The sequence below is a fragment of the Simochromis diagramma genome, unplaced genomic scaffold, assembly GCF_900408965.1.
Source record: "Simochromis diagramma unplaced genomic scaffold, fSimDia1.1 OVJJ01000682.1, whole genome shotgun sequence".
Taxonomy (NCBI): domain Eukaryota; kingdom Metazoa; phylum Chordata; class Actinopteri; order Cichliformes; family Cichlidae; genus Simochromis; species Simochromis diagramma.
In genome coordinates, this window is record NW_024387359.1 from 3,065,473 (window position 1) to 3,093,289 (window position 27,817).

Genomic DNA, 27,817 nt, shown 5'->3' on the forward strand with positions numbered 1-27,817 from the left:
AAGGAAATGAAAAAAAAGTGTGCGACTGTCAGGTAATAAAGTACCATACATGTAGGTTATATACAGATACTTTTATTTAAAAAACAAACAAAAAAACGTAAAAGCTATTAAAAGACGCAGACATTTCGGCTGAGTCACCAGGCTGATCTGTAGCCCGTGAAACTGGAAAAACGGTACAAGGACACACCACTCATCAGCCCTGTAGGACTGGTTTCCCATCTCACTCACTCCACACGTTTCAGCCTTTAAACCACAAATAAGATTTTAAAAATACACTCTTTGGCTTTGTTAATCAATGACATTTTTGTATGTCTTTATATTTTTAAATACTTACAGAGGACATATTCACATCTCACAATTTAAAACAATATCAGTGATATAAAAACATTTCACAGTCTGTATTTATACTTCACCTTTTCCTGGGAGGCCTTAAGGTTCAACAAGTGGTGCATGCAGTACTTAATATAGTAACACTGATTTTTCAGTTCAAAGTTAGTGCTCAACAGTTGTGTCACTTTGGTAAATACTGAAACATACATGAGGAAAATCAATTCTTCAGCTGAGTCATCAAGTCCATGTGATTTACTGGCTGGTTGGTGTTATGCTGAGGACGAACTTTGGGTGGAGCTGGACTGGTCTGTTAGAGAAAAAGAAATAAGATCAAGCTGGTATGATTAACACACCCAAACAGGAGGAACTGAATATTTTTATCCTTTTCATGTCACACCCCATGAACACAAATAAGGAGAGAGAGAGATGAAAAGAGGCCGAAAGTCATGAAGGTACTTGGGTGATGTTGGGGTGTCTGGGACTCCTGGAAATAAAAAGGGTCAGTGGGCTACAACTCACCATTTGGCTGCTATTCTGTAAAGAACTGTGGAGTCTCAGGATGCTGTTCCCTGAACCAGCCACAACCAGCCTGGACTCATCTAACAGCTGCTGCAGAGAGCATCTGGAAAGAGGGCCGTCCTGATGAGAGAAGGAAAGAACTCTTGGTCTTAATGGAATACTTCAATATGGTGACGGATTTGTTTTGCAATGCCTGAAAAACCTTACGTCACTTTTGTCTGTGCTTATATTAGGAGTTACTTAAAATCTTGCTAGTTTAGCTTAAAATAACAACTAGAAACAGAAATATCTTAATTTTTCCAACCTGAGCAGCATTAAAAAACAACTCCATTATGTCATCATTCTTTGCCAACGCATGTTTCAGAACTGTCAGCAGCCTAAATTGTGTGGTCAAAAGTATTTCATTCCGGTTTCCATATAAAAAAAACCACAGACTTACTTCTAGCACAATATTTTTGTTTTTGGACTCTATCAGAGTAGCTTTGGGTGACTGACAGTTGAATTTAACATATACAGGTCCTTGGTGTACCCCCATAGTTTAACTTGTAAAATGGTAAATGGCCTGTATTTGTATAGTGCTTTACTAGTCCCTAAGGACCCCAAAGCGCTTTACACAACCAGTCATCCACCCATTCACACACTGGTGATGGAAAGCTACAGTTGTAGCCACAGCTGCCCCACTGACAGAAGCAAGGCTGCCATATCGCGCCATCTGCCCCTCTGGCCATCACCAGTAGGCAACGGGTGAAGTGTCTTGCCCAAGGACACAATGACCGAGACTGTCCAAGCCGGGGCTCGAACCGGCAACCTTACAAGGAAGGTTGTCAGTCTCCCAACTCTTGAGCCACAATCGCCCCTTGACATCGCCCCATCTTGTCTTAAACAACCTATTTTAGCCCCATTCCCACCCTCCCTTTAAACAAACTTTCTTCTTATATGCTGTCCCTGACAAACAAGAGGTTTGTAGAGAGACTTTATAAAGTTGTCTTACATCCATCAAGTAAGCTGAGAAGACTCCCTGGTTACAGTTGTTTGAGCTTTGAAGAGCATCTGCAGGCAGATCATCATACACAGATTTTAAGTTCTTCCCTCTGAGTGAAGAAGGTGACTCATCCTTCGGATAGTTACATGTTAACTCATCCTGGCTGAAACACAGAGAGAGACGCATTCATTAAAAATCTAGAAGGATTTTTCACAACTTTACCACATTCAATTTAATATACAAAACACAGACACTTACTAAATTTGAGATTTAAGAATTAGACATTTAGACATTATCTGAGTCTTACGAAACAATTAATTCATTCCTGCATTGGACTGTACTGGACACACACACTGAATGTTTATGGGGTTTTTTAGTATGTTGTCCAGTCAACAAGCCAGCTGTGGGTATGTGTGCTGCTATCAGTGTCCAGAGTCTCTAAAAACCCCACAGTATACCTACTGCCAACAATATAATCCACACATATTTACTCAGTGAAAGCTTAGTTTGCTGGAATGGGTTTGTGACATGATATGCCTGCAAAGGGTCTGTAACCATGTTGGTTTAAACCACCTGCTGCCAGCTGTGCAGCCTCTGTGGTTTTAATAACTGTGGGCTCTAAAATGTATTTCTGGCTGCACAAAACAGTGGCACTGCCAAAAAGACAGGAGGCAGTATGGATGGATATAGTGAAGAAGACAGAAGAAGACTCTATGGAGGGGAGGGTGAGATGCAGGCAGATGATCTGTTGTGGCCACCCCTAACAGGAGCAGTCCAAAAGCAGCAAAATTAGTGCAAACCATTGAACAACAATATGTGGAACAGCTACTATACTGGGGTCAGGACTACCAGAAAGTAGTTCCTTCACATATTTTTGTTACATGGTTTGCACTTTTTTTGCTGTTTTGTTTGTTATCCTAGGACATTATTCACCTGCCCAATAATCCCTGACTGGTCTTCCCCTTCAGGGTTTCACAACTCAGCTGCATCAGCTGCAGGTCATTCTGCTGATTCTCACAAACCTGCACACACACAAACACGATCACTTGAATGCATTTTTTTTTTAAAACTTTCAATTATTAAAAACATGACCCCACATGACAGGCGGGGTTCAAACCAGAGTAAATTGTCTGCATTTATGTTGAAAAGAGAGAGACGCCGAAAGAAAAATTCTAGTAGTAAAAGTGGATTTAAAGATTCTCACTTACAAACAGATGAAAACTACCTAAAAATTGTAACTTAATATAAAAATATGTTTAATGATCATTTAGAGGCACACTATATGAAGTACCTAGATGACAATGAGACAGAGATGTAACAAAAAAAGAGACTCTGGACACTTGGAAATAGATTTGAAATTACTGCGTTCCCCCTGAATTATAGACACAAAATGACTGCAATTACATGAAAACATGAAGCACATTCAGACACAAAAAAGTTTCAAAAGAACTGGAGAAAATCATGGGAATGGCTGAAAAGAAACATCAGCCAAATTCAGTTCAGGGGTTTTACTAATCTACAGGAGAAGCAGGAGACCTTCATGTGCCTGTGCCTGAGGTTCCACTGTCTCTCTTTATTTACCCTTTATAGCCTGTTACTACTTCAAGAAGCACTGGACAATGACAGTATCCCAGAGTCAAACATCTGCGTTGTGTAACTGCAGAAACACTGAGGTATGTTGTCCAACCGGTAAGTCACCTTATGCTGGGGGAATGAGGAAAGCTGTACTTCCAGAGCTGGGCTCCAGTTACCACAGTATATTTTATGGGTTCACGCTTATGATGTTTTGTTCAGTACTCTCAGGGAAATACTACATGTTAGAAACTATACCTGTCGTAGGCAGCGGAGCTCAGACATGAGGCGTTCCTGTTTGGAGTGGGCCAGTTCTAGCAGCTCATCTTTCCAGCTGTTTCCCTCCCCTGGTCAAAGAGATCAAATGCTGTGCTTATCTCTGCAGGAGAGTGTCTTTCTCAGGCTGAGAGGTATCTGAAACAATCTACCCTAAAGATTTCTATCGAGAAAAGCAGACTGCTGAGATAAGACAGGACTGCATACCTCATTATCTCTACATACTCCTGCTACTGAATCTAACACTGTCACTGTTCACTGACGCCATCTACTGCGAGTCATTCACTGAGAATGAAATGCCGATTATTCTCCGTTTCTAGAACCACTTTCATTTTTCTCTGTTCATATAACTGTCACATCAATATGTTTGGTCTTTTTTACATTAGAAAAAATGATGAAGAGGTTCATCAGATAAAGGAAAATGAAAACAGTTATTTAAAATAGCTATCATACAGATATTCACTCATTATATAATATCAAAGATGAGGACGATATACCAGGATAAAGCACACAGAACTCTACGTAACACTAGCCAGTCCTAAATCTATCCAGCGAGCCTTCAGGGTTCAAAGAGACTTATACGTCAAAAACATATCAAGAAATACATCATGAAGTTTCCACCAATGAAATAGCAGGAAAAACAGTGAGACAGTGTGTTTGCGCTGTACCTGTCAGGGTGTCCCCATGAAGCAGATGGAGTTCTTGCTTGAGGCGGATGATCTCCTCTCTCTGGGTGCTGCTCTGTGTTACCTGCTGTTGTAGCTCCTCTATGAGCACAGCACGACATAGAAGAAGAACACGATAAACGACTGATCATGCAAATAAACAGATAACTCATTTTTAAATCATTTTTAACAGAAAGGCCAAGCTTTTTTTCTTCCAGATTTTCTGCTGAATATCTTTGTTTTTTGGAGTGTGCAATTTGATGGTTGGACAAGTTCTCTGTTTGAAAAATACTGTCCAACCTGCATCTTGGAAGTTCAGATACCATTAGAGTTTATTTAATAACGATCCTTCATAAAAAGCTCCTGTGTTTTCAATGCTTTATGTGTCAGCACTAAATGGTATGTGTCTTGTAGTCTGTGTTAACAGAATTTATTGTGCACAACTCTGTGAATGCTGGAAAAAAATATACAGCCATACATCCAGACTAAAAATGTCACATGGAGCACATGGAGACAACGTATAAGGGCAGATCTTCTAAATCTGATTCCCAAAAGGCTTTCAATTCCTTTTTATGAGCAGAGTTGCAGACTACTGTTCCATTATCCTTATTTTTCTTTTAACAATATCAGTGTCCTCTGATCATCTGCCCTCTAAAGAATGAGAGTAAATGGGCAACAAAATGACACAAAGTTTTAATAATGTACCTTTGACCTGTGTGACTTCATGTCTGGCTTCCTTGTAAGACACTTTATTCTCCTCCAGGTCTTTCAGGAGCTTGCTTTCCTGTGAGCGACTCTTCTTCAGAGATGTCTCAAGGTCTTGCAGGCGCCCTGAGAGATCGAGTATACAACTCGAGGCTTTTGCCATGTCTTGATCCTAAAGGGTTAGAATAATTAGATAAAATGATGGGACATCATAAATTGATGCAAGACCAGCAGATTATATAGAGAGCAAAGATTTACATGTGTACCTTGAGTTTGAGCATGGAACTGAGCTCCTCCTCCCTGACCTGCAGAGAGCCGACTTGTGTGGACAGAGCCGTGACTGTGGAGTTGAGACTCTGGTTCTTCTCCTGAAAAACAGCATGGACACATAGTTGTATTAATGTGCTAAAATAGTTTTGCATGACTTCCAGTACAAAATATTCCTTGTTTGTGTTATAACAAGCTGTTTTATTGCCTCTTCATTTAAGAACACAAAAACACAAGGTTTCAACAGCTGCTGGGTGGGGCTCCTTTGGTGGGGGTCTTGGTCTCCTTCATCACCTGAATGCCTTTGGGTTTGGAGACTTCCACTGAAAAATACTCAGTTATAACCACAGAGATTGTTCTCAGCACTAACAATTCAAATGAAATTTGAATGCAAAGTTGATGTGAATCGTGGCTCAAGAGTTGGCAGTTCGCCTTGTAATCGGAAGGTTGCCGGTTCGAGCCCTGGCTCGCACAGTCTCGGTCGTTGTGTCCTTGGGCAAGACACTTCACCCGTTGCCTACTGGTGGTGGTCAGAGGGCTTGGTGGTGCCAGTGTCCGGCAGCCTTGCCTCTGTCAGTGCGCCTCAGGGCAACTGTGGCTACAATGTAGCTTGCCATCACCAGTGTGTGAATGGGTGGATGACTGAATGTAGTGTAAAGCGCTTTGGGGTCCTTAGGGACTAAGTAAAGTGCTATACAAATACAGGCCATCTGTTTATTATGGACCTGTTTGAAATCCATGATAAAAATCTCAGAGTGCAAGTGATAAGAATAGGATTAGAGCAACATCAGGTTAGACTGATAGACAGTGCAGGAGGAGCAGCTGGTAGCAGCACATGTGCTTTGAGTTACTGTAGCTGTACACACCAGTACATCAGGAGTGTAAATGATATAAAAGGCAAAATGAGAATGGAAAAAGAAGACTCAAGTCGCAGAATTACCAAAAATGATGCTCCCAAAAAAGGCTCAAAAGATGAGGAAATGCTAGAAATAAGGATCCAAGGAATTTGGTAGTGTGAAGACCTTTTGGCTACACAACATTAGACTTAACACACTTTATCCTGTACCATACTTGAAGACAGAAAAAACAAACAAACAGACAAAGTGATATCATGAATGCATGATGTCGTGAGGACAGCTAAAAAAAATAGATTTAATGAAACGGTACTAAAACATTATGGTTATAAATTATTGTTTTTCCCATATTGCCCAGGCCCATATTAGACAAAGGATGTTCAAGATGGAGCTGAGGGAAGAGGAAAAGGGGAAGATCACATAGAAGCTTCTGGAATATTGAACTGCAGTATTGAGGGTACTGAATAAGCACCTGCAGAGATTTGGTGTGACAGAGAAGGATGAGAGGCACAGGGTGAAATGGAGGCAGATGATCTATTCTGGCGATCCCAAAAGGGATTAGCTGAAAAAAGTAATTGTGTATCAGGGAATTTTAAAAAACAAATAAAAAAAAGAAACCCAATTCATTCCTGAACAATTTTTAACATTTATCTTTATGTTTCATCACATGAACGACCACACCCAGCAGTACTAAGTGTATCCAACTGTGTGCTGATGTTATGGCGGTACCTGAAAGTACCTGAAAGTCTTGGCATTTTTCACTGATGTGCTTCTGCTTCTTTTCAAGCTCACAGATCTGCTGTCGGGCTTCGTCGAGTTCCTTCTGGGCCTCCTTCTCCCTGGTTTCCACCAGCCGCACATGTTTAGTCAAGACTCTGATCACCTCGTTACGCATCTGCACCTCCTCTGCACACACAAAAAAGAACAAAGTCCCGCCATATGGCCGTTTAACAAAATGGCATGTGTACGCACCTTCATCAACAGACTCAGTCTGCAGATGATGTGCAAACTATAGAAACAATGTGCAGACAAAGAAAAAATGATTACTTATTAATATAATGCATTTTTGATCTCTTTACAACTCAGCCGGGGTTCCTACTTTTATTATGGCTTCATAACAACCATGTTATTACCATATCTATACAAATTAATTACACTGTCAGCAACAAGAGAAAAGAAAATCACAAAGCTATTTACAATATTGTCATGGTTTATCATAAACATATTGATATTTCACTTTTGAATCTAAGGAGCTTGGAAAGAAAAGCATCTGGACTTTATTAAGTTTCTTGAAGACTTTTCACCTCTCATCCAACAAGCTTTTTCAGTTCCAAGAACAATTGGTGGAGAGTCACAGATTTTTAAGCCTTATTGCGAAGGCCTAAAAAAAGAAGTCCGGTCACTTTTCTTTCCAAGGTCCTTAGATTACCATAACTGATTATGCTTAATTTCCTTCTACATTGGATTGGTAAATCTTATGTACAGTGCACTATTGAAGCTGCTGTATCCTGCCTACAGTTGCTGGACATCTGCAAACTGCTTTGCAACCCAGCTTTCCCCTGTGAGTTTCAGCTGTATTGAACTGACCAACATATCCTTAGCTTTCCTCACCATCTAAATGGGCACACTTCTGCTCCAAGGTCAACACCCTCTGGCGGTACTGTTCCCAGGTATGATGCTGCTTAAGATGGGAAGCAGCCATGGCATTTAACTCTGTTTCCCGGTCCTTTAACTCAGCCATCAGCAGGTGCAGTTCCTTCCTTTGCCTCTGGATGATGGTGCTGCTCAGGTCAGTTGCAGTAAACTTTTGCCAAACACACAAATGACAGAAAACCTCAAATAACAACTGAAGGAATCAATCAGTTATTGTGTTGGTCAAAGAATATAAAACTTTTAAAATTATTTCAATAACTGGGTTTTGAATGCAAAAAACAAACAAACAATATAAACAATAAACACAAATGTGAAAGATTTACCAGCAACATCCTGCTTGATCCTCCTAGCAATCCATCCTCTCTTACCTTAGTTTCCTGCATGCTGGGAGTACGGAAGGTATCTGCTAAGATGGGAGGGGTGCCTTTGGTGCCCTGTTTTGGTTTGCTGTCCATCTTAAAGCTGTTTCGACCAGGTATTTGGTGCACATCAAGTGAAGCACCTTCATTTTTCTTAAAAGTGTCATATAATACAAAACAAATTACAATCACTCTGCTACAATACTATCCCGACATGTGTCGATATTACTCACCGTTTTAACTGGAGTGCTATGCCACCGCTCACCTGAAGCATCTGAAACAAAGCAGAAGTGGATGTTGGGTGGATGAAACTACACCTCTTTTAAAAAAAATTTTTAAAAGAAGGATGGTGGAAATGTAGTTGAAAACATATGTTTACCATTTGACCAGAGGGAACAGGCTGAGGCTTTTCCAAGAGCACTTACATTTGTGCACAGTCTTTTCCCTTTCTCCATCACATCATTCCAGCTTTTTACTAAAATCTGTTCAATCTCTATCATCAGTCACTGTTGTTATTGTTGTGCCGAGCTTTTTCTGGGGCATCTCTCGAGGGCAAGTCGGTAGCTAGCTAGCTTATTAAGATAGCTAAGATTATCTTACCATATCGACTATCCAAAAGCTTCAAATCTGCTCTAATTTAGAAACATGCTACAAATGTTCCCCCAAAAGTTTACACGTTAGCTCGTAGAAACTTCAACCAACTTTTGAATGTTGTGACGTCAGTGGCGGAACTCCTGCAGAACTTTTCAAAATAATGTAATATAACTCCAAAATAAAAGAACAAGAATAACAAGACTAACAAACACCTCATTAATGCCATATTTGGGAAATTATTTTTAAAATAGTAATAATAATAATAATTGTTATCATTATTATTATTATTAGTAGTAGTAGTAGTAGGAGGAGTAGCAGTAATTTATTAAATTTATTTCCCCTAAATGGGTATGCCCCTGAAAATTGATAGATTTTCTCTGCCAATGCCAAACATCTTGTTCTGGTGTTCACTCTTGTTTTGAGCTTCCTTCCTTAGACGTCTATGAAGGTTCTTAGACAGTAATGAAAACAAAACTAGATGTAAAATAAATCTGTGATGTGTGTTTTTACTCCGAAGCACAGGGGGCGCTGAAGCATATAATCCACCCCTATAACTAAAACAAGAAGTGAATAGGTAAACACTGTACAGGGGAGTGTGACTGCAGTAGGGAACAGGAAGACAACTGATCAAAAAGCTGGACGATATAAAAGTGAAGTTGTTGACTTGTTTAATTTTATTTCCCGTGAGCTCTATAAGTGAAAGTTATCAGGCTGTATTTTGGTTTTTAAGGCAGACCCATTTGTTCGGGAGAATTTGAATATTTTACTTATTTATTTATTGTAATTTCGGTCCACACTCCACACCAGTTGGTGGCGGTAATGCACCATTTTGCTGTTTGCCAACCGCCAATAAACCCTATACAGAAGAAGAAGAAAACAAGACGCGTTACATGGCGTGCTCCAAGTACGCCAAGTGAACCATATTTCATGAGAATGCTTTTCTAAAACTCTTACGAGCTTGAATAATGCGATCGGTTTCATTGGAAAGACAACAGTTTTAGAGTATATCGTACGGGGTACGTAATTTGACATTTATTCTGTATTTATTCAGCAGCAGAGCGTGTCCACTTTAGCCGTGCGTTAGCTCAGTTAGCCGGCTAAGCTAATTCCTAGATGCTTACGGTGACAGCTGGGCGAATGAATCTTACCTGATGAATGAAGCAGTAAAACTAAACTCGATATTTTTTTTAAAGATATCAGCTCGATGCGTGTCCACGGGATGGGTGTTTGCAGAATAATTACTACGGTTTAATTGTAGACTTTACTATAAGCATTGTAGCGAACTATTCTGTTTAATAGCTCAGCTAATGCAAAGAAGCCGCATGTGTTAGCAAGCTAAAGCCTGTTCTTTCCACAGGCAATATCAAATTCATACTGCCTTATATGTTTTATTTTTTCTGTGGTTCTTTCTTATGTTTTGGAGCCAGGCGCTAAATTACAGTCTGAGATCGGCTGGTGATCAATTTCACTTCAGTCACATCTGTTTGATGCTGTTATCTAGCTGGTACCCTTGTGCCCGATATGTCGTGAAACTAAGGGAAGAGTGTTGGCAAGGCAGGCTAGCATGATGAGCACGGCTCCTGGCAAGGAGCCGTGCTCATCCATGTATTATTGTCTGATAATAAATCTAAAGAGACTTTAGTCCGTCGGTTTATAAGTTGTAATGTAAACTTTAATCATGAGTAGTATTTAAACCTTTTCATGTTGCAGTGTAGTCTATGATAAGCGCAGTTTTCACAACGTGTAAGTAAATTCTCTCCCATTCAAATATTTGCTCACCATTCGGACCTCTATTTCATTCCGAACCCAATCCATCCAATCCATTTTTTCATGGGATAAAACATCTGATATTGATTCTTAGCCTTTATTTACATGTATACATAAAATATGTTGAGGTTGAAGCACATTCTTTCTCACAAACGTGTTGGTTAAAGTGAAAAGTTAAAAACTCCACCCAGTTATAATGGTACTTGCTACATTTAATACGCACAGTACCTAGAGTCAGATTCACTCTGGTGGACAAGCTGTGTTCAAACCCTTTCAGAAAAGGGTTTTCACCCTTTTCTCCAATAATTCCTGTACAGAATAAATGGTTTGCACGTTTTTGCATGTTCACACTTTTGGAAAATGTAAACGCTAATATATCGGCCATGGGCCAGTATCAGGCAAAAAATATCTGCCTGCTGATATTTCACATATATCTGCAAGCAGTCCAAATACATGCAGTGTTTCAAACTAGTTTAGCTTCTATATATTGACATTTGGTGCCAGCAAAGGAAAGCATGGATTCCTCTGTAAATGAATTATTAAAGAATGCTGTCTGCAACTTTCTTCCTTTTTATTTGCCAAATAACTTAGTGGTATAAGTTCAAACAGAGATGAGACGTGTTAGCGTTAGGCAATTAGCAGTAACCATAGACAGTATAAAATATGGATGTAGCTTTTGGGTGTGAAAAGTGGCCCAGAATGTGGAAGTGCCTTAAACATGTATTCTATCGAAAGGCTGCCAGATGGTGATAGCTGGGGTTGCAACAAGATTTCAGGTCCTACAGAAGACTATGGGAAGATGGATTTCTGTATTGACGATTATAAACACTTTCCTGTTGCGTTTACAACCTCTGTCACTTGTTATGGATCATACTTCATTTAAAAAAAATTCAATTTGTCCCATAAATCTTGGGCATAACATGTTTTACAATGGATTATCTGTGGTGTCTGCATTGGCTTGTTGTTGATGTCCACTAGTCACTCTTTACCACATCCGGGGTTGTTTTTTTTTGTTCTGTTCTTTTAAAACCAAAATGACAGCTTTGGAGACTTCAAAATGGGACTTCAGGAATAGGTGACATCACTGTAGCTCTGTCCATCTTTTATATGGACCAGGGCACTGATTGAACCTTCAGTATAGGAGAAATAAGTATTTCACACATGAATTGATGTGGATGGTGTTGTTCTCTAACCTAGAAAAACAAACGAACAAGAACTTGCTGAATATTTTTGCGTTGCCTTAATATACTTGGCATCTCATCAAAGTGTCTGTGTGTGGTAAATATAGATATAAAGTTACCATTTTTTTGAATATGTACATTTACTTTGTGAAATGTTGGTAAACTGAATATCTTTGGGAATGTTGTGATATTGTAAATTCTAAAAGGCTTTTTTTTGCCATTTACTGTCAGTTTAAAGAACAAAAAACTTGCACCCATTTTAAAAACAAAAGAAAGCACATCTTTCTGTGGTATTTTTTAATTGTAATCCTAAAACACAACTCACAAACTACTGGTATTTAACATGAGTTGGATAAATGTTGTGTGTGCCCTGTGTTCATTGTCCCTTTTTTTTCTAGTTAATTTCTGATGGCTACTACTGAGATGGAATCTGGGTCCTTGGAAAGCAGATCAGAGCAAGGGACAGCTGACCCTGATTCAAAGTACCCAATGAAAGTTCTTTATTGTGGAGGTGCAGTATATAAAACCACTCATCAAAACCACACTTCATCTTCAATTGTTTTGCGGTGGCCCCTTTTCAAAATGTGACATTAATTTTTGATTTGTTTTTCTCTCTCTCTGCAGTGTGCTCTCTGCCTACAGAGGTGAGTTTGACTATCAGTTTCCATATTTAGTTGTGTGACCCACTTTTCTATAAATATTCAGTTGGGGGTATTTTTTCTGCTGCAACGTAAATAACTGCAGTGTTGTGTCTGCAGTACTGTGAGTACATGCCTGAGCCAGCTAAATGTAGGCAGTGGCTGGAGAAGAACTTTCCAGATGTGTTTGCCAGGATGACTGTAGGTGAGTGGCGTTTCAGATTTTAGATATATAATAATGAATGAATGTAACCATTTTTGCAAGTTGGATGCTCTTATTGATCATGGTCATAGTTTTAAATGTCAGTGTAGGTGCAAGTAATGAGCCAAAATTTCAGGTTTCAGACTGCTCTAAAAACTCATGTTTCAGGCAGGTTATTCTACTCTTGGATGTGTATGATGTCATAGAGAGGGACTGTCTCTAATATGGTCATCTCAGGTACGTCAGAAAAGACTGTCTTAAAGAGGGACAGATGGTCCGAGGGGCTGCACTAAAACAGCCATGAACATTATTTTGAAATCGTGGGTCATTCACGGACTAAAAATACAGTTGTGGACATTAACAGAATAGCCTTCCTCTAAAAAGATTAGATGAGGTGATAATTATAGACTTAACCTTTTGACTCCAACAAAAGCCACAATTTTCTAATATTAGCTGCAGTTGCTGGGTCCCTCACAGTCAGTCAGGATTATTTTTTCTCTAACAGTAATGCTTTATTTGAAAAAGCTCAGTTCCCTTACACTGCTGCTCTGAGCAGGCTCTGACGTTGTTCAGGCTGACTTTGTTCTGTGGAAGCTAAATCATATATGTTATAATACCAAACTGGTACTTAGCCAGCTGTTGTGAATAAACTGATCTCTCGAATCGCTCATTTAGGTCATGCTGACATTAAAGTTTTTCTCACGCTGCTCTTTGGATTGATAACATTTAGTGTGATAAATTTTTGGTCAGCTCCATGCTACATGAAATGCTTTTGATTGTCATGTGTACTTTAAAAATATAGTTTTGGAGTTCTAGAGGTCCTGTCTTTGCAAGGTTCACCACAGTGTGAACAGAACTGGCTTTTAATTGTTTAAAACAGACTTTCAAGGCCTGAAAGGTGAAACGATTTGCTGTAGAGATCTGTAATGATTCCAGGCTTTCAAGCTGCATAATAATCCCTTGAAAGCTAAACATGTTGTTGAGGGAGTGGGTTTAATGTTGTTCCATTTTCCATTTGTCCCACTGGCCCAGCAGCGAATGCGCCTAAGCAGGAACCGGGCACTGGAGATGCTCCTCCTGCAGGCGAGGAGGAGGAAAAGAAGAAACAGAAGAGAGGTACGTAAATGTCAGAGGGAAAAGGAATCAGAATCTACTGGTTCATGATTCACTGCTATAGTGCATCAAATTTCCTACATATAAAGTAATGGAATAAGTATGAAACCTGCCTTGTTTAAGGTTTATTTACACTCTGAGACCTCATAGGTTCATTTTAAGACATGGGTCTGATAAACTTGAGTCTACTGATTCCAGTAAGTCTTTAGGATTCAAATGATAGCTAAGGATTGATTGCTTCATGTTGTCTGCATTTCACTTTTTATCAGTGCTTTAATTGTGTGCGACTTAACACTGCATGAGTTTAAATCCGGTTCATTTTAATTGACCTTTTAAGGTGGAAGAGGCCAGATCAAACAGAAAAAGAAGACTGTGCCTCAGAAAGTTACAATAGCAAAGATCCCAAGAGCCAAGAAGAAATACGTCACACGGGTGTGTGGCCTGGCGACATTTGGTGAGAGCTCTTGTGCTGTCCTTATCCTCTAGGCTGCCAAAATCTTATTCCCTTCATGTTTTATTCTTAACATGATTCTCTGGTTTGACTCTTGCAGACATCGACCTTAAAGAGGCTCAGCGATTCTTTGCCCAGAAATTCTCTTGTGGTGCCTCAGTTACAGCAGAGGATGAAATAATCATTCAGGGAGATTTTACAGACGACATAATTGACGTCATTCAAGAGAAGTGGCCTGAGGTAAGCTGTCCGTCTCTGGAGAAAACCAGGGTGTGCTGAAAAGGTTCATTCTTAACTTACTCTCTCACTGGCAATTTGTAAAAACGTAACAAAGTTCAAGTTGTTATCAGTGACACCGGCTGCCTTTAAGTGAACTGCAGTTAGCTTCCTGTTGCTTGCATGTGCAACACAGCATACTCCAGCAAACATTTGCAAGAAGAGGGGAGACATGCATAAGAGTACTTTACATTGTACAGTATGTATGTGAGGGACTGGTGTATATACTGTGTCCCTACAGTAATGTGTTTTTAAAAAAATAAGTGCCCCCACCCCCCTCAGTATGTTGCTGTGTTGTGGAGGAATTTTGGCACTCTCTTATTTATAACGTTCGCTCAGTTTTATTGAGTCATTTGTTTATGCACATCTTAAGGTGCCATCTAGGGCTGGGCAGTAAAACAATAAATGCCATAATAACTATATTGTTCTCAACAGCAGCATATGTTAGTGTCAATATAAATTGGCTAGAACTCATTCAATCCAAAATAATAGCACAGGACAGTGTCGTGGGTCTGTGGACGGTGTGAAAAGCGGATTTTCTGAACTGCTTTTGAAAATGTCCTCTATAATCTCAAACATGACACACAGTTCAGTCTCCGTGTCTCTCTGTGCGTTGTAGGTGGATGATGACAGCATTGATGATCTGGGTGAAGTCAAGAAGTGAAGACCAAATATGCACTTTTGCTGAAAGGATGTGACCTGTAACAGCGACGACCTGGCCAAATGTACACATTAAGTCATTTTATACCTATTTTATTTACTGTACATAAAAAGCTGTGGACTCAGCCACTCACTTGGCATTTTTTTTTTTTTTTTAGTTAATAGCTGCTTTCTCTCGTTTGCCAAAGGTGTGGTATGACATGAATCCTTCCCAAATGTTCTTCACTCAAGCAAAACTGTAGGCTAATAAATTTCAGTCTCCTTCACCCTTACACTCTTTCCACATTTGACTTTTTTTCTTCTAATGGTTGTGTGTCTGTTATTTTTAAAGCATTAAAAATAAGGTCTTTTTCAGGGCTGTGATATGCTGCTTTATCTTAGTTACTTAAATGGCCGCAGGTTACTTGTTTTTCATGCATCCCACTCAATACTCGTGAGTAAACCTATTCCCCTGCATAATAGTTTTATAATGAAGGTGCACTCCCCGGACAGATAACATTTACAGTTGTTTCCATGCTCCTTTGGGTCAATACCGCTTCCCCATAGATAACGGAGTGCACAGATGTTCACTCCACATAAAGATTAGTATGTTTGGCTGAGCACCTTTTGCATATGCGCAAACACGATTCAGTTTCCAAAGAAATCACCTGGTGGAGCCTTTCTTTACCGACACTGTATGTTACAGCAGCAGTTTCCTCTGATGGGTCAGAAGATGAATCTCACAGTCACAGATCTCTGTTGTGCCTTCGAATCTCCCATCCTGGACCAAGTTTTGCCTCCAGTTCTCATCCTGGAGTTCATGTTTGGACTAACGGGGAACTTTGTCGCCCTGTGGATGTTCATCTTTCACATGGACACATGGAAACCCAACGCTGTGTACCTCACTCACCTGGCAGTTGCAGACTCCATCGTGCTCTTCTGCCTGCCTTTCCGAGCAGATTACTACAGGCGTGGGAAAAACTGGCTCTACGGTGACATCCCGTGTCGCATCTTGCTCTTTTTGCTGGCAGCCAACCGCGCAGCTGGGATCTTTTTCCTCACGGCCGTGGCTGTAGATCGTTACTTCAAGATCGTCCACCCGTCGAATCGGATCAACCAAATGGGGCTGGGCTATGCTTTCTGGGTCTCATTTGGCCTCTGGTGCTTGATCTTCCTTGCTACGGGGTACCTTCTTGCTGATCAGCACTTTTATTACAACAACAACCGTACGCAGTGTGAAAGTTTCAACATCTGCATGGGCTTTAGTCCCCTTTCCACCTGGCATAACACTTTCTATGTTGTCCAGTTTTTCCTGCCCACTGCCATCGTGGCCTTCTGCACCATCAGAATTACATGGCAGCTGAGAATCCGGACTGTGGACAAGAAAGGGAAAATCAAACGGGCCGTTCAGTTCATCCTGGCCGTGGCTTTAATCTTTATCATCTGCTTTTTCCCCAGCACCATATCGCGTATTGCAGTGTGGGTCCTCAAGGTATGGTACAATGAATGCAAGTACTTTGAAGAAGCCAACCTGGCATTCTACACGTCAGTGTGTTTGACTTACTTCAACAGTGTCCTCAACCCTGTTTTGTATTATTTCTCGAGCCCTGCCTTCAGTGGAGCCTTCAACAAGGTCCTTAACAAACTGTTGAGAAGAAGCAGCGACAAAGACGAGAAAAAGTCATCAGAGAATGACATTTCCACCATAGATGATAGAAGGCTGTAAAGCCAGCTGCTTGTCCCTGTTCTAATTCTGTAGGGAAACTAAGATCCACCTGAATACACAAATGCATGGTAAACTGGCTATTGAAAACATTTATATTATTGTAGTTGAAATTAAATGTCAAATAGTTTTTGCTGTAATTATGAACAAAATGACTCACTTACTATACATCTTAGTGGTGTAGTGCTTTTATTGCAATGATGCACCTGTTGTGACTTTGGATGTACTTTGTGATTATAAGCCACTTACCTGTCGTTAGTAGCTTACAATTACATTTCCCTAGTAGCTGGGCAGGTGAGTAAAGAATGAACTTAAAAGCAACATCTCACGTAGATGCCATCAGCTCATGTATCCACGATACTTGATAAGGTTGGTTTTAAGGTTTTTATTAGGCAGTTCAAGTGTAACACTGATCTTTTGGCTGCCCACTGAAATAATATTTATTGAATGAAATGGTTGTACAGCCACAGGAAAGTTTAGCTCACGTTAGTGCTAACAAACTATCAGGGCAAAACCCACATGCAAAGGGAGGTTTTTTGAGATAGTCTAGTATGGTTTGCAGATAATTTCAGCTAGTTTGAATAAAGCACTGTGTATGTAAATGCCTTTGCAAGTGTATTTCTGCTTGTATAACATTTCAGTCTGTGTACCCTGTCACATTTTGTTTTCAATAAAGAAAAAATTAAGATTACACCTAAACATTACATAGTTCTTTTGTTCCACTTTTCAGTGTCTGAATGGAACCAAGCACATTTTGGGCACTTTTACTTTTGAATGTTTTCTACTTACTAATAATGTACTTTCACTAAGGTCGTGGGTTTATTTATTTATTTATTTATTTTAAACAATGGCTGTTCCATAGTTAGGTGGGTGGTAAAATTAGCCTTTGAAAAGTTTTAAAAATATTTTGCTTTGAAAAAAATCCAATAAAAATCATTTAGTTGTTGACAGTAAATTAGATATCTAAGTTATTTAGATATGTCTCTTTGGGGTTCAGGGACTGTGATAATATTTCTTGTTTTTTCCTCAGTTTTTACAAAAACAGTCGATTGAAAACGAATCCAGTGAGCTATTCTTTTTCAGCTTTGCCCAAAGTGTAGAAAACAAAGCTATGATTCAGAGAGCTAAGCAGCAAAATGAAGCTCTCGCATTATGCGTCAGTGACAATAGCGTACATCTACAAAAGTACATTTTTATGTCAGTACTTGCCTTTATTTTTACTGTGAGGTGTTAAGAATTTTATTTATTTTTTCTTTTCCCAGTTTAAGAAATTGCATTTCAATAACTGCTGATGATATTTTATTATTAGTATTTTATGTATTTTTAGTTAGCATGTTTTAGTTAATGTAGATTCAGATAATTTCCATTGTGAGTTTCCCTATTTACTTTCAGTTTTTGTTTTATTACTCCTTGATATGTGATATTTTTAAGGGGCTAGACTGAAGTTCACAATATCATTAAAAACAAAGAAACAAAACAACGCTTTGACAGTAATGCAGATATCCCAGCCCATATTAACTCACGCAACATTGTATCTTCCTCCTTTTGGTTGTGAAAAATTTGATAAAACGGATCAAAATATTTTCCTGATATTTGAAATGTTATATTACCTAAGTAAATATTATTGTTTAATTCACATTTTGTATTTTTCTCTACTCTAGTTTTATTTTACGCTAACAAAAATATTAAGTTCATTTCCAGAATTACCTTAATTTTTGGCAACGATAGTAACCTCAGATCCACAAATTTACAACTAGGCTTCACAGTTCACGAGCTTATGATGGGGCTGTGAAGGCAGCATCATTTCCAAGAGTGACGTCAGATTGTGTGAGTCGGGGCTGGGCTGGGAAACAGTAGCTGTTGGAAAAAACATGTAACGGTGCAAGGTACGCTGCACCTTCTCACGGCATTCCTTACTGAGACCCAGTTCATCTAACGAGACAAAGTAAGCTCTCAAAGCAGCTTTTTCCCCCACTGCTGTCTGTGTTTAGTCTGCTTTAATATCGCCTCATTAGAGTGTTAGTTGTCTTATATTAACCACAGTTTGTGCGTTATTGCTGTTTTGAAGCTAGCTAGCTTTGGCATACCAGCAACCACCGTGGCTCTAGCTAACAGGATGCAAAATATGATAAAAAAACAAGTGCCTGTTACCTCACGTAAATCACTATGATCTGCTGCTAAATGACATGCCAGTCAGTCCGCCGGTATTGGTTAAATGTGCAGGATGCCTAGTGGGAAAGTGTGGCGGGTAAAAATCCAAGTTATCTCACTAGCTCCATAGATACAGAGAGCCCAGCCCACACAAACAACACACACCAGTCTTCTTATGTGTCTGTTATGTACACTAACGATTTCTCCCTTCATTAATTGCTTTTGTGTGATCATGCAAAACCGGAGATAATTGAATGGTCGTTAGTGAGCAGGCAGCAGAGAATGGAGAGCAGGCTGATGCATGACAGCTGTAGGTGTGCTTGTTGTGTTGGTCTGGCAACACCTGCTGGGCGGGGGAAGACCTCTGAAGTAATGTTACCTGCACAGGATTTCTCTTCAGTGTTGTGAGAAACGATTTAGTGCTCCAACTAAAAAGGTCGACCTAAATGAGTGCACCTATGATATACTTTTATTACCATGGACAGAGCAGGTACTGCTCACGGTGCCGGTTGCTTCGGAGACAAGGCTGCGTTAAGTCTTTGGTGGCCCAGGAGGAAAACTGGTGCCCCTGAGTCCCATTAGATTTGAGTTAGATTTAAACATCTGTTTTTGAGAATAATTTAACAACATTCGCCTCCATTATGAAGCTATTTTTCGAATTCTTAAAGATTTCTTATCAGTTATATTTCTCCATGTAAATATGTCCATTGTGATGTTGTCATTTCATATAAAAAGAACATATTCTCCAGCATCTTACAAACAATAAAGAAGATGTGTCTTTCATGAAAGACACATCTTCTTTAATTAGATTTTTCTTTATAACCCAAACATCATCTTTGGAAGTTTTCAAGATACTGGATCAAATTAACACATAATCAAAAAGCTGTCCGGATTTTTCAGCTAAGATTATTCATAAAAACTTTTCACCTGTATTTTCATGTCTGTACAGATGGTGCTGGCGCTGGTATTCGACTGTGACGTTTAGGGAAAATCTCCCACTGGCCTCTGTTTTCTGTCTGTTCTGTTCTGCACTTAATTTAATTATAATTATTTAAAGGAGGTTTCTTGATTCATAATCCTGCTTTAAGGCAATTGAACACTGTGACTGTGGACCATTGATTTTTCAGTCGAGTTCTTGTGTACATTTTTTATACCAACATTTTCCTTTCCTTGAGACTTCAGCAAAATAGATCAATGGAAGGCCCAAATGTGTCTCTCAGGTCCTATGTTAGGAGCTGTTTTTTTTTTTTTTTTTCAAAGGACACTGCACAGCATGCTGAGATATGCCATGTTTTTTGGCTATAGCTCTTTGGGAATAACCTTGTTATTGAAAAAATAATATTTTATGCCTGTCGAACCGTGTTATCTTTGGTATTTTTCATAGATTTAGCTAAAGAAATGTGAAAAAAATATGTGTTTTTGCAACTGGGTGTTAGTAACAAAGTGCCATGACAAACTATTTAAAACAGCTCTTTTGCTAAGTTGGTTCATCCCTTGACTCAGGTGTCTTTTACATACTTGAATGATTCATAGGTCAGTGTTAAGTAGCTGATAGTAGAGCAGGGCGATATGGCCAAAAATATTTATCACGATATATATTTGAAAATTTGCGATAACGATATAACTGACGATATAATTGATGCGAGACAAAATACAACTCCACAACATTACTAGCGCAAAAAGACAACCTTCCATTTATTTTCATTTAAACAAGAAGCTGGTTTTTATGTACATTAAAGCTTTATAAAAATGTAACAGTGCAAATGCAAATTCCTTGCTGAAAGTTTAACCAAAAGGCATTTCCAGTGGAAATGGGCTGACATATCCTGAGCATAACCATGTATAATATCCACTGAAGTTAAAAAGAGGTGCTTTGCAACATTAAACTGCAGTGTGCAGTACGTATTTTTCGGACCATAAAGTGCACGGGATTATAAGGCACATTAAGCGAAACAAAGCAGTCAGATAAATCAAACTTTATTAAACTCATTCTTCTTGCTTCCTCCACTTCTGTACCATTGATTCATTAATGTTGAATTCTCTGGCAGCTGCTCTATTCCCATGTTGTTGCAGTATATTAATAACTAACCTCGTATTGTGGATGGATTATCTCAGTTGTTCTCCTGACTGAAGTTTGGTCCGTTTACAGCATCCTGCCATGCCATTGCATTTGTCTCTAACCATCAGGAACCTTCACGTTAACTTTTATAAGTGGAAAAGTGTTAGTGTTCGTCCTCCAGCTTCACTGTTTATGTTATGCTAACATAGCTGTGTCGCTAGCGATCACGTAGCACATCATTATATACCAGCTAGCCCAACTTCAGTAACCCTACAAACGTCACTGCTGTTTAGTTTCCTGTCTTCATTTATGTTGGAAGTGATAGCAGAGCTGTACGTTTGAATTTTTTCAGAAATCTCTCAGTCAGAACATGCTATATCATGCTTAGGTAACTAGCGAAACTAGCGAGCTAGCTTCCTGCTAACTTCTAACTCCGTTAAATGTAATAAATTTTGTTTTCATGGATGCCTGAAAGTTAAACTTCATAGTTACACCTGGTAAAGCAGCAATGCTGATCGTTTTATTAAAGATGAAAGAACTGAGACAGTTTTTAACTCTCAGTGATGCTGCAGTGTTGTTTGACCTGAAGCATATGGAGTTTAGGACCCAGATTACTCCCAGATTTAAGAGCATCTTAGTCCGACAATAACAACGGCCGCTTGCATGTTCTGCAAAAAAATGTGCTTTGTCGTGTATCTGACGGACAAACACCAAACCAGTTCCACATCACGGAAGTTGCACCATTTTTACAAACCAATTCTGGTTCATCTGTTTCACTCAACAATCGGCCATGTGCGTATGAAAACAAAGGCACTGCGCATGCGCGTTTTACTCCCATTCTATCGCGATATTTCATTTTCCTATCGTTGCTTAACATTATACCGGTATTACCGTGAACGGTACAATATGGCCCAGCCCTAGCTGATAAAACCAAATAAAAAAAAACACTCCTCTGAAAATGGTCATGTACAAAAATTGGAATGAAACTGAGTGAAAAAGCAGCCAATGAAAGACCTGCAGAAAGCCTAGACAACTTTGCCCAAGAGCACTTCAAAAATTACAACAAAGTCTGGCTCCTTGGAAGCACAATATAGTCTGTTTGATGTCAAACGCTAATTTTGTTATTTAGTGACTGGCGTCTAAGCTAATACAACTCATCTCACCCTGCCCATCTCTTTGATAAGAAGATTTCGTGAACGGTTTGTTGAAACCTTTTACAAAATCTTAACATTTTGTAAAAATGTTGAGCTTTGGTTAGTGAAAGGTGAAAATCTGTCTTTTCAGGTTGGGCCATTATAGCATGTGGAAACACACATCTGAATTTGACATATAAATAAATGGTGTAAAACATGTTTTTTAATATTTAAAACGTTGTTGTCTAGAAACACTAGTCTGTAAACCTGGGGTACATGTATGGCTGTCTGAAATAAACCATTTTACAACCAAATAAATCAACACATTTTGTCTTCCAACATCCTGAAATGAGTTTTTACCTTTAGCTTCTATCCATGAACATCTAGTGCTTGGTGGCTTTAGTCGCTTAGCTTTAATGTCCAAAGACGTTCTTGTTGTAGTCAGTGTGAATCATATACCTTGTGAATTAAATGGTGGCAGAGATGTTTCTACTAATGGGCATGTGAGCTGAAACTGGAGACATACCATGTGGTCAGCTGAATATGACAGTGATTTCACAGATGATAATGAACAGCTCTGTAATAAACACTGGGCTGTGACTTAGTGACATACAGTAGGAGGTGTTGAGACAAACTGAGGCCTCACTGAGCAGAGCGACTGCTCTCACTGAGACACTGATGTAATTGTGGGGGTTGTAGGCCTCTGTGAATGGGCTACAGTCACACATGAAAAGTCCTAAGACAAGAAAGAACACAAAATATTTAATAAGGCATTTTTGATGCTGATTAACAAAAAACACATTCAAAATAACCAGAACTATTTAGAATTTAAATTTAAAAACTATCTTTTTGTATAATAGTTTATAACCAGTTTAGATTTTTACAATTAAAAAATTAAAACACATGAAATTGCCTTGATATTGACACGTCATCTTTTTATGTCTTAATGCATGCTCAGTCATCCAGGTAAGGAAATAACCAAAAGTTGATTATCTTAATCTGGATGTAGCATTTTCAGTGTCCTCTTTATTGTCACTGTCATCTTTTTATATTTGTTTTTGTTGAGGATACATTCTTCTTTTCTTTTTGCCAGCTCCTGTTTATCATATTGTGACCGTGTAAGGTGGTGGGGAAGGCCTAATCCCTCATCTTCAATAGCCCCCCCCCCCCCCCCCCCCGCCATGGACAAACAAGGAGCCATGAGTACATCAGGCAAAGCCAGTGGGCTAAAACCCCCCAGTAAAATAGTCCGTCCCTCCGGCGTTCCATCACGGACATCACCGTCATCTGGTAAGAAGCTGTTGAAGAAAAAAAACCCTCAAGATTGTGTCTGTTTATTAAAGTGTCTAATTCTGTCAACAAGAAGTGTCATGCTATCGTTTGTATCTGTTTGGGCCGTTCTTAACTACAGAACTTATCAGTGAGTTTTCTCAAAGTGTGCTTTAGCAAAACGTGTATTTCTGTATATAGTATCACTAAAGGTGCTTTTCTTTTTAATCATCTACATCCTTAAATCAGTCTTTGGATGATTGTTATTTGGATTCAGCATTATTTATGAAGTGAAAATAGAGAAAGACTACAAGAAACACAAAATGTTTACAGCTGCAGATTTTTTTTTAGAATGCAGACTGTATTAAACAGATCATACTGACATTTCTCACCAGGTACTAATCCCCAAACAGAAGCATTTTGGGGGGTTAAATCTCCCTAGAACTTAATCTGTTCCTCGTACTACTATGGGTGCACCAGTCCAACAACTTTTCCAACTAATTACAATATGATTCCTTGGATTCTGACTTGGTGTTTATTAATAATTTAATAAATAATAACAAAACCAAGGAAAATCCAATAAATAAATTTGATTTTCCTTTGTTTTAACCTAATTAACCTAATTCTTTTTGGCAAAAAATGCACCTTTTAAATCTAACTATAAAAAAGTAATATTTAAGATTATTAACTATGGTTTATTAAAACACGATTCCAACTGCAGGTACCTCGAAGCCAGTTCCTCCTGAAAAGTCCCCTGGCAGTGTGACCTCACCAGTCCAAGATGGAAACACAGACTTTAAAATTGGAGAGAGAGTCTGGGTCAACGGCAACAAGCCTGGCTATGTGCACTTTGTTGGAGGGACGCAGTTTGCTCCCGGCCAGTGGGCGGGCATTGTGCTGGACGAGTCGATCGGGAAAAACGATGGCTCTGTGGCAGGGGTCCGGTACTTCCAGTGTGAGGACGGACGGGGGATATTCACGCGGCCTTCAAAGCTGTCCAGAACAGCACTGCCAGAGAAGGAGACGAATGGAGGCCGGGCCAGCCCAGCACAAGGAGTCGCCGCAACAAGCGAGGCAGCACCTGCTGGCACTACTTCATCTAGTAAGTTTATTTGTGAAAACATAACAGGGTGGATAACTGTGCTTTACAGACCAAATATTTTCAGAGATGCCCTTATCAGCTTTGTTAAACTTAGGGAAAGACTTGTATCTTAGCCTTAATGTTGCACAAGAGCCATGCTCCACTATCCTCTATCCTTTAACATTGATTGCTAATTGTGTATCCAGCTCAGGCAGAGGACACAGGAGGACAGAGTAGAGAGACTGAGAGAGGCACCAGGGAGTTTATTTCCTACTTGCAGCATAAAGAGAAAATAGAGTGTGTGTGTGTGTGTGTGTGTGTGTGTGTGTGTGTGTGTGTGTGTTTCTGACTAATGGGTTTAACAGCAGATGGTTAACATCCACTTTAGCCATTTGCTTATTCTTAAAATTCCCTTATAGTCGTGCTATATTTAAGAGATTTTTTTCCATGTTGTCAGGGTTACCTTTGGATGTAGTTTGAAATTTGAATGTTAGTTTGATCACTCAGGGTTAAGTGGGCGACACACATGCCTCAAGGCCACCACAGAGGCTAGATTCCATCCCAGGCCATTTCCTGTGTGCTGTTCTCCCTGCTTTCTCTCTCTCTTTCTCTCCTTTCTGTCCTGTTCAACACTAAAAGTTAAATGTACAAAGATACATTTTGGAAAATAACTAACTAAATTAAAATAAAAAAATTAGTCAGATAGTAGAAGAGAAGATAAACTTCTTAATGCCAAGTGCTCTTGGCCCTCTTACCTTGAGTACCTCTCTCACAGTCATCGTCCTGCTTCAATTCAACTCACTGTTGCTGACTTAGAAACTTTGCCATAAAACTTTTTAAGCACCTAGCTAAAAGTCTATAGGTAGTAGACTACTGCTCTGCAACAAGGATCTTGGTCTCTAAAGATACAAAAAAAAAAAAAGTAACAAACCTTCTGCTGCCTATAGCGTTTTCTCTGCCTTGTTATTTTAGGTAGACACACAGTTGATTTCACAGCACAGCCATTTTCTTTACCTAGTGTTTAGAATGAATTTGTCAAACAAATTTTCAGTTTTAAAATCAGACTTTGGTCACATCACCCCACCTCCAGCTTTAACAGCTTTAAATAAAGGCTGTTGATCACAGCCAGAGACTGGAAGAAACAAAATAGCATTTGGGACATCTCACAGTTTAGCTTCAGTTAAGATGTTCTTACAAAGTGACTGACAAATGTGGACCCTGTGATCGTTCTTGTATTTGTTTTTTTTTTCTTCTTCCTTCAGCTCCAGGCACCGGCATTAAGACAGGCGGAGCACTTAACCGGATCCTGACATCCAGTGAGTCAGTGTCCAACCTCTCCGACCCAGATTCCACGAAGAAGAACAGAAGGGAGCTAAGGCTGGGAGACCGAGTGCTGGTAAGAGTGACTGAATCCACTGTGACGGCTGGCGTTAGGGCAGAATATCAGTGATGTAGACATGGAGCCTCACAGAAAAGTTTATTGCTACACTACTCAGTGCTTTTTTTTTCCTAGGGCTGCTTGTGTAAATGTTTCAGGTTCGATAAATTGCTTGCTTCACCTTGAATAATTCCACTAGATTGAAGCCGTTATTGTAAATAGAAAAAAGATAACATTTTTAGATAAAAATGAATTTGCATGAATTGTTTTGTGTGTAGGTTGGTGGTACCAAGGCAGGAGTGGTGAGGTTTCTCGGAGAGACAGACTTTGCTAAGGGAGACTGGTGTGGAGTCGAACTAGATGAACCTCTAGGCAAGAATGATGGCGCTGTAGCTGGAACCAGGTAAAGAGCACAGACAGATTTGTAGTTTTTATTTGCATAGCAAATTTACAATACTCTGAGCTCTGTCTGTAGTACATATGACAGAGGATAATTGCATAGTACAACCTGTCTCCTCCTCAGGTACTTCCAGTGCATGCCCAGGTATGGCCTGTTTGCTCCAGTTCACAAGGTGACCCGAATTGGCTTCCCCTGTACCACCCCTACCAAGGCAAAGAGCTCACGGAGGAGGTCCATTCTCAAAAGAAGCCCCAGCGCTTCCTCCATCAGCTCCATCAGCTCCGCCACCTCCTCAATCAGTGGGAAACCCAGCCGAGCAGGACTGGTGAGATATCTGGTTAATCTGCGTGGTGCATGATTTAACATCTGCAGTGTGATTCACGAGTGCTTGTGTCATTTTTACAGCTGACAGAAACGTCAGCTCGGTACGCGCGTAAGATTTCAGGCACCACAGCCCTGCAGGAGGCTCTGAAGGAGAAGCAGCAGCACATCGAGCAGCTGCTGGCAGAGAGGGACCTGGAGAGGTGCGAGGTGGCAAAAGCAACCAGCCATGCAGGAGAGGTGCAGCAGGAGCTGACTCTGCTGAGGAAATGCCGGGATCAGGTGAGACACGTGAACAGTTCAGAATTTCAGAATAAATAAATAAGAAAATGAAACAATATCACATTTTGAAAATGGCATCAGTAGGTCAAACAAAGTGTGGTCTGTCACCAACATCTAACAGCTTACTTGTGATGTGTGCACTCATGTTAATTCTGTATGCCGCAGTACGCAGTGGAGATGGAGGCCAAGATGGATCAGCTGCGGTCGATGGTAGAAGCAGCAGATAGAGACAAAGTGGAGCTGCTCAACCAGCTGGAGGAGGAGAAGAGGTGGCTGACTTGACTTTACCTATAACCAGCTCCATATCTATATTCTGGGACTTAAGAATAGCTTAGCATGATAAGCAACATTTAGGCAAGAGTGGGAAGGAGTTCTTTCGAGGATGACTGGGGACAAAATATGGAATTACTAGATCTATAAAAAGCTTGGTTTTATAGTACACTGGTACCCAGGGCAGCTGGGCTAAAACAGTAGTGATGTGTTGCCTCTTCATTGTACCCTTTTAACTTCTAGCAGCTTTGTTTTGAATAAATTTTAATCAGGAAAAAGTATAATAAACTGACTAATACCTATATAGTACCTTTTTAAACACTCAAAACTCTTTCTGCTACAAGTCTCATTCACCCAGTCACACACAAATTAATTTTTACAGCGCTTTTATCTACACCTAAGCGCTTTCTCCCATTCACATAAGCAGACTTCATCCATTTGATCCACTGGGGGCAGCTTTGGGTGCAGTATCTTGCCCAAGACAGCAGGAATCAAAGACTGATCTATCACCTGGTTGGTGACCTGCGACCTCACCTGAGCCACAGCCTAAACCTGTACAAACCTATACACAGAGAGTTACATCTTAGTCCAGCTGAGAGGTGAGACAAGCATGGGAATCTTTTTCTAAGTCCTTAGGAAATTAAACTTGCTTTAATTTAGCAATTGCTTTTACATAGTAAAAGCTTTTTAGCTGTAGTTTGTGCATA

General features: G+C 39.7%; 4 protein-coding genes across 10 annotated transcripts in view; 3 read left to right on the forward strand and 1 right to left on the reverse strand.

The window, feature by feature from the left end:
* Window positions 1–56: 56 nt before the first annotated feature.
* ccdc62 (coiled-coil domain containing 62) lies at window positions 57–8,916 on the reverse strand. Of its 2 annotated transcripts, none has more exons than XM_040007461.1 (13): window positions 8,608–8,916; window positions 8,416–8,456; window positions 8,192–8,335; window positions 7,782–7,974; window positions 6,910–7,076; window positions 5,316–5,417; window positions 5,050–5,221; window positions 4,348–4,446; window positions 3,662–3,750; window positions 2,765–2,853; window positions 1,841–1,994; window positions 850–969; window positions 57–637 (listed from the first exon to the last, which is right to left on the reverse strand). In XM_040007461.1, the coding sequence occupies exons 3-13, from the start codon at window positions 8,276–8,278 to the stop codon at window positions 548–550; spliced, it is 1,362 nt and encodes a 453-aa protein (XP_039863395.1). In that variant the 5' UTR covers window positions 8,279–8,335; window positions 8,416–8,456; window positions 8,608–8,916; the 3' UTR covers window positions 57–547. The 2 variants fall into 2 exon arrangements, with proteins under 2 accessions (XP_039863395.1, XP_039863394.1); XM_040007460.1 differs by having other exon boundaries at window positions 8,562–8,916.
* Window positions 8,917–9,344: 428 nt separating this feature from the next.
* On the forward strand, window positions 9,345–15,336 carry denr (density-regulated protein). Of its 4 annotated transcripts, none has more exons than XM_040007464.1 (8): window positions 9,345–9,426; window positions 12,123–12,235; window positions 12,349–12,368; window positions 12,483–12,567; window positions 13,591–13,680; window positions 14,015–14,131; window positions 14,229–14,368; window positions 15,024–15,336. In XM_040007464.1, the coding sequence occupies exons 2-8, from the start codon at window positions 12,133–12,135 to the stop codon at window positions 15,066–15,068; spliced, it is 600 nt and encodes a 199-aa protein (XP_039863398.1). In that variant the 5' UTR covers window positions 9,345–9,426; window positions 12,123–12,132; the 3' UTR covers window positions 15,069–15,336. The 4 variants fall into 4 exon arrangements, with proteins under 4 accessions (XP_039863398.1, XP_039863399.1, XP_039863400.1 ...); XM_040007465.1 differs by lacking the exon at window positions 9,345–9,426 and adding an exon at window positions 9,627–9,792 and having other exon boundaries at window positions 13,597–13,680; XM_040007466.1 differs by lacking the exon at window positions 9,345–9,426 and adding an exon at window positions 9,627–9,792 and having other exon boundaries at window positions 13,600–13,680.
* A 119-nt stretch (window positions 15,337–15,455) lies between these two features.
* On the forward strand, window positions 15,456–17,459 carry LOC120718765 (hydroxycarboxylic acid receptor 2-like). Its single transcript, XM_040007462.1, has one exon. The coding sequence runs from the start codon at window positions 15,741–15,743 to the stop codon at window positions 16,767–16,769; it is 1,029 nt and encodes a 342-aa protein (XP_039863396.1). The 5' UTR covers window positions 15,456–15,740; the 3' UTR covers window positions 16,770–17,459.
* Window positions 17,460–18,482: 1,023 nt separating this feature from the next.
* Window positions 18,483–27,817, forward strand: part of clip1b (CAP-GLY domain containing linker protein 1b) — a 55,611-nt gene continuing 46,276 nt past the window's right edge. For 2 of the 3 annotated variants that reach the window (XM_040007456.1, XM_040007459.1), the window contains exons 1-8: window positions 18,484–18,711; window positions 23,203–23,399; window positions 24,100–24,480; window positions 25,722–25,855; window positions 26,116–26,240; window positions 26,361–26,562; window positions 26,643–26,840; window positions 27,006–27,109. In XM_040007456.1, coding sequence (XP_039863390.1) covers window positions 23,291–23,399; window positions 24,100–24,480; window positions 25,722–25,855; window positions 26,116–26,240; window positions 26,361–26,562; window positions 26,643–26,840; window positions 27,006–27,109 — 1,253 coding nt within the window. In that variant the 5' untranslated portion in view covers window positions 18,484–18,711; window positions 23,203–23,290. Of the gene's footprint in view, window positions 18,712–23,202; window positions 23,400–24,099; window positions 24,481–25,721; window positions 25,856–26,115; window positions 26,241–26,360; window positions 26,563–26,642; window positions 26,841–27,005; window positions 27,110–27,817 lie in introns of all 3 variants that reach the window. The other variant, XM_040007457.1, reaches the window with a different exon arrangement.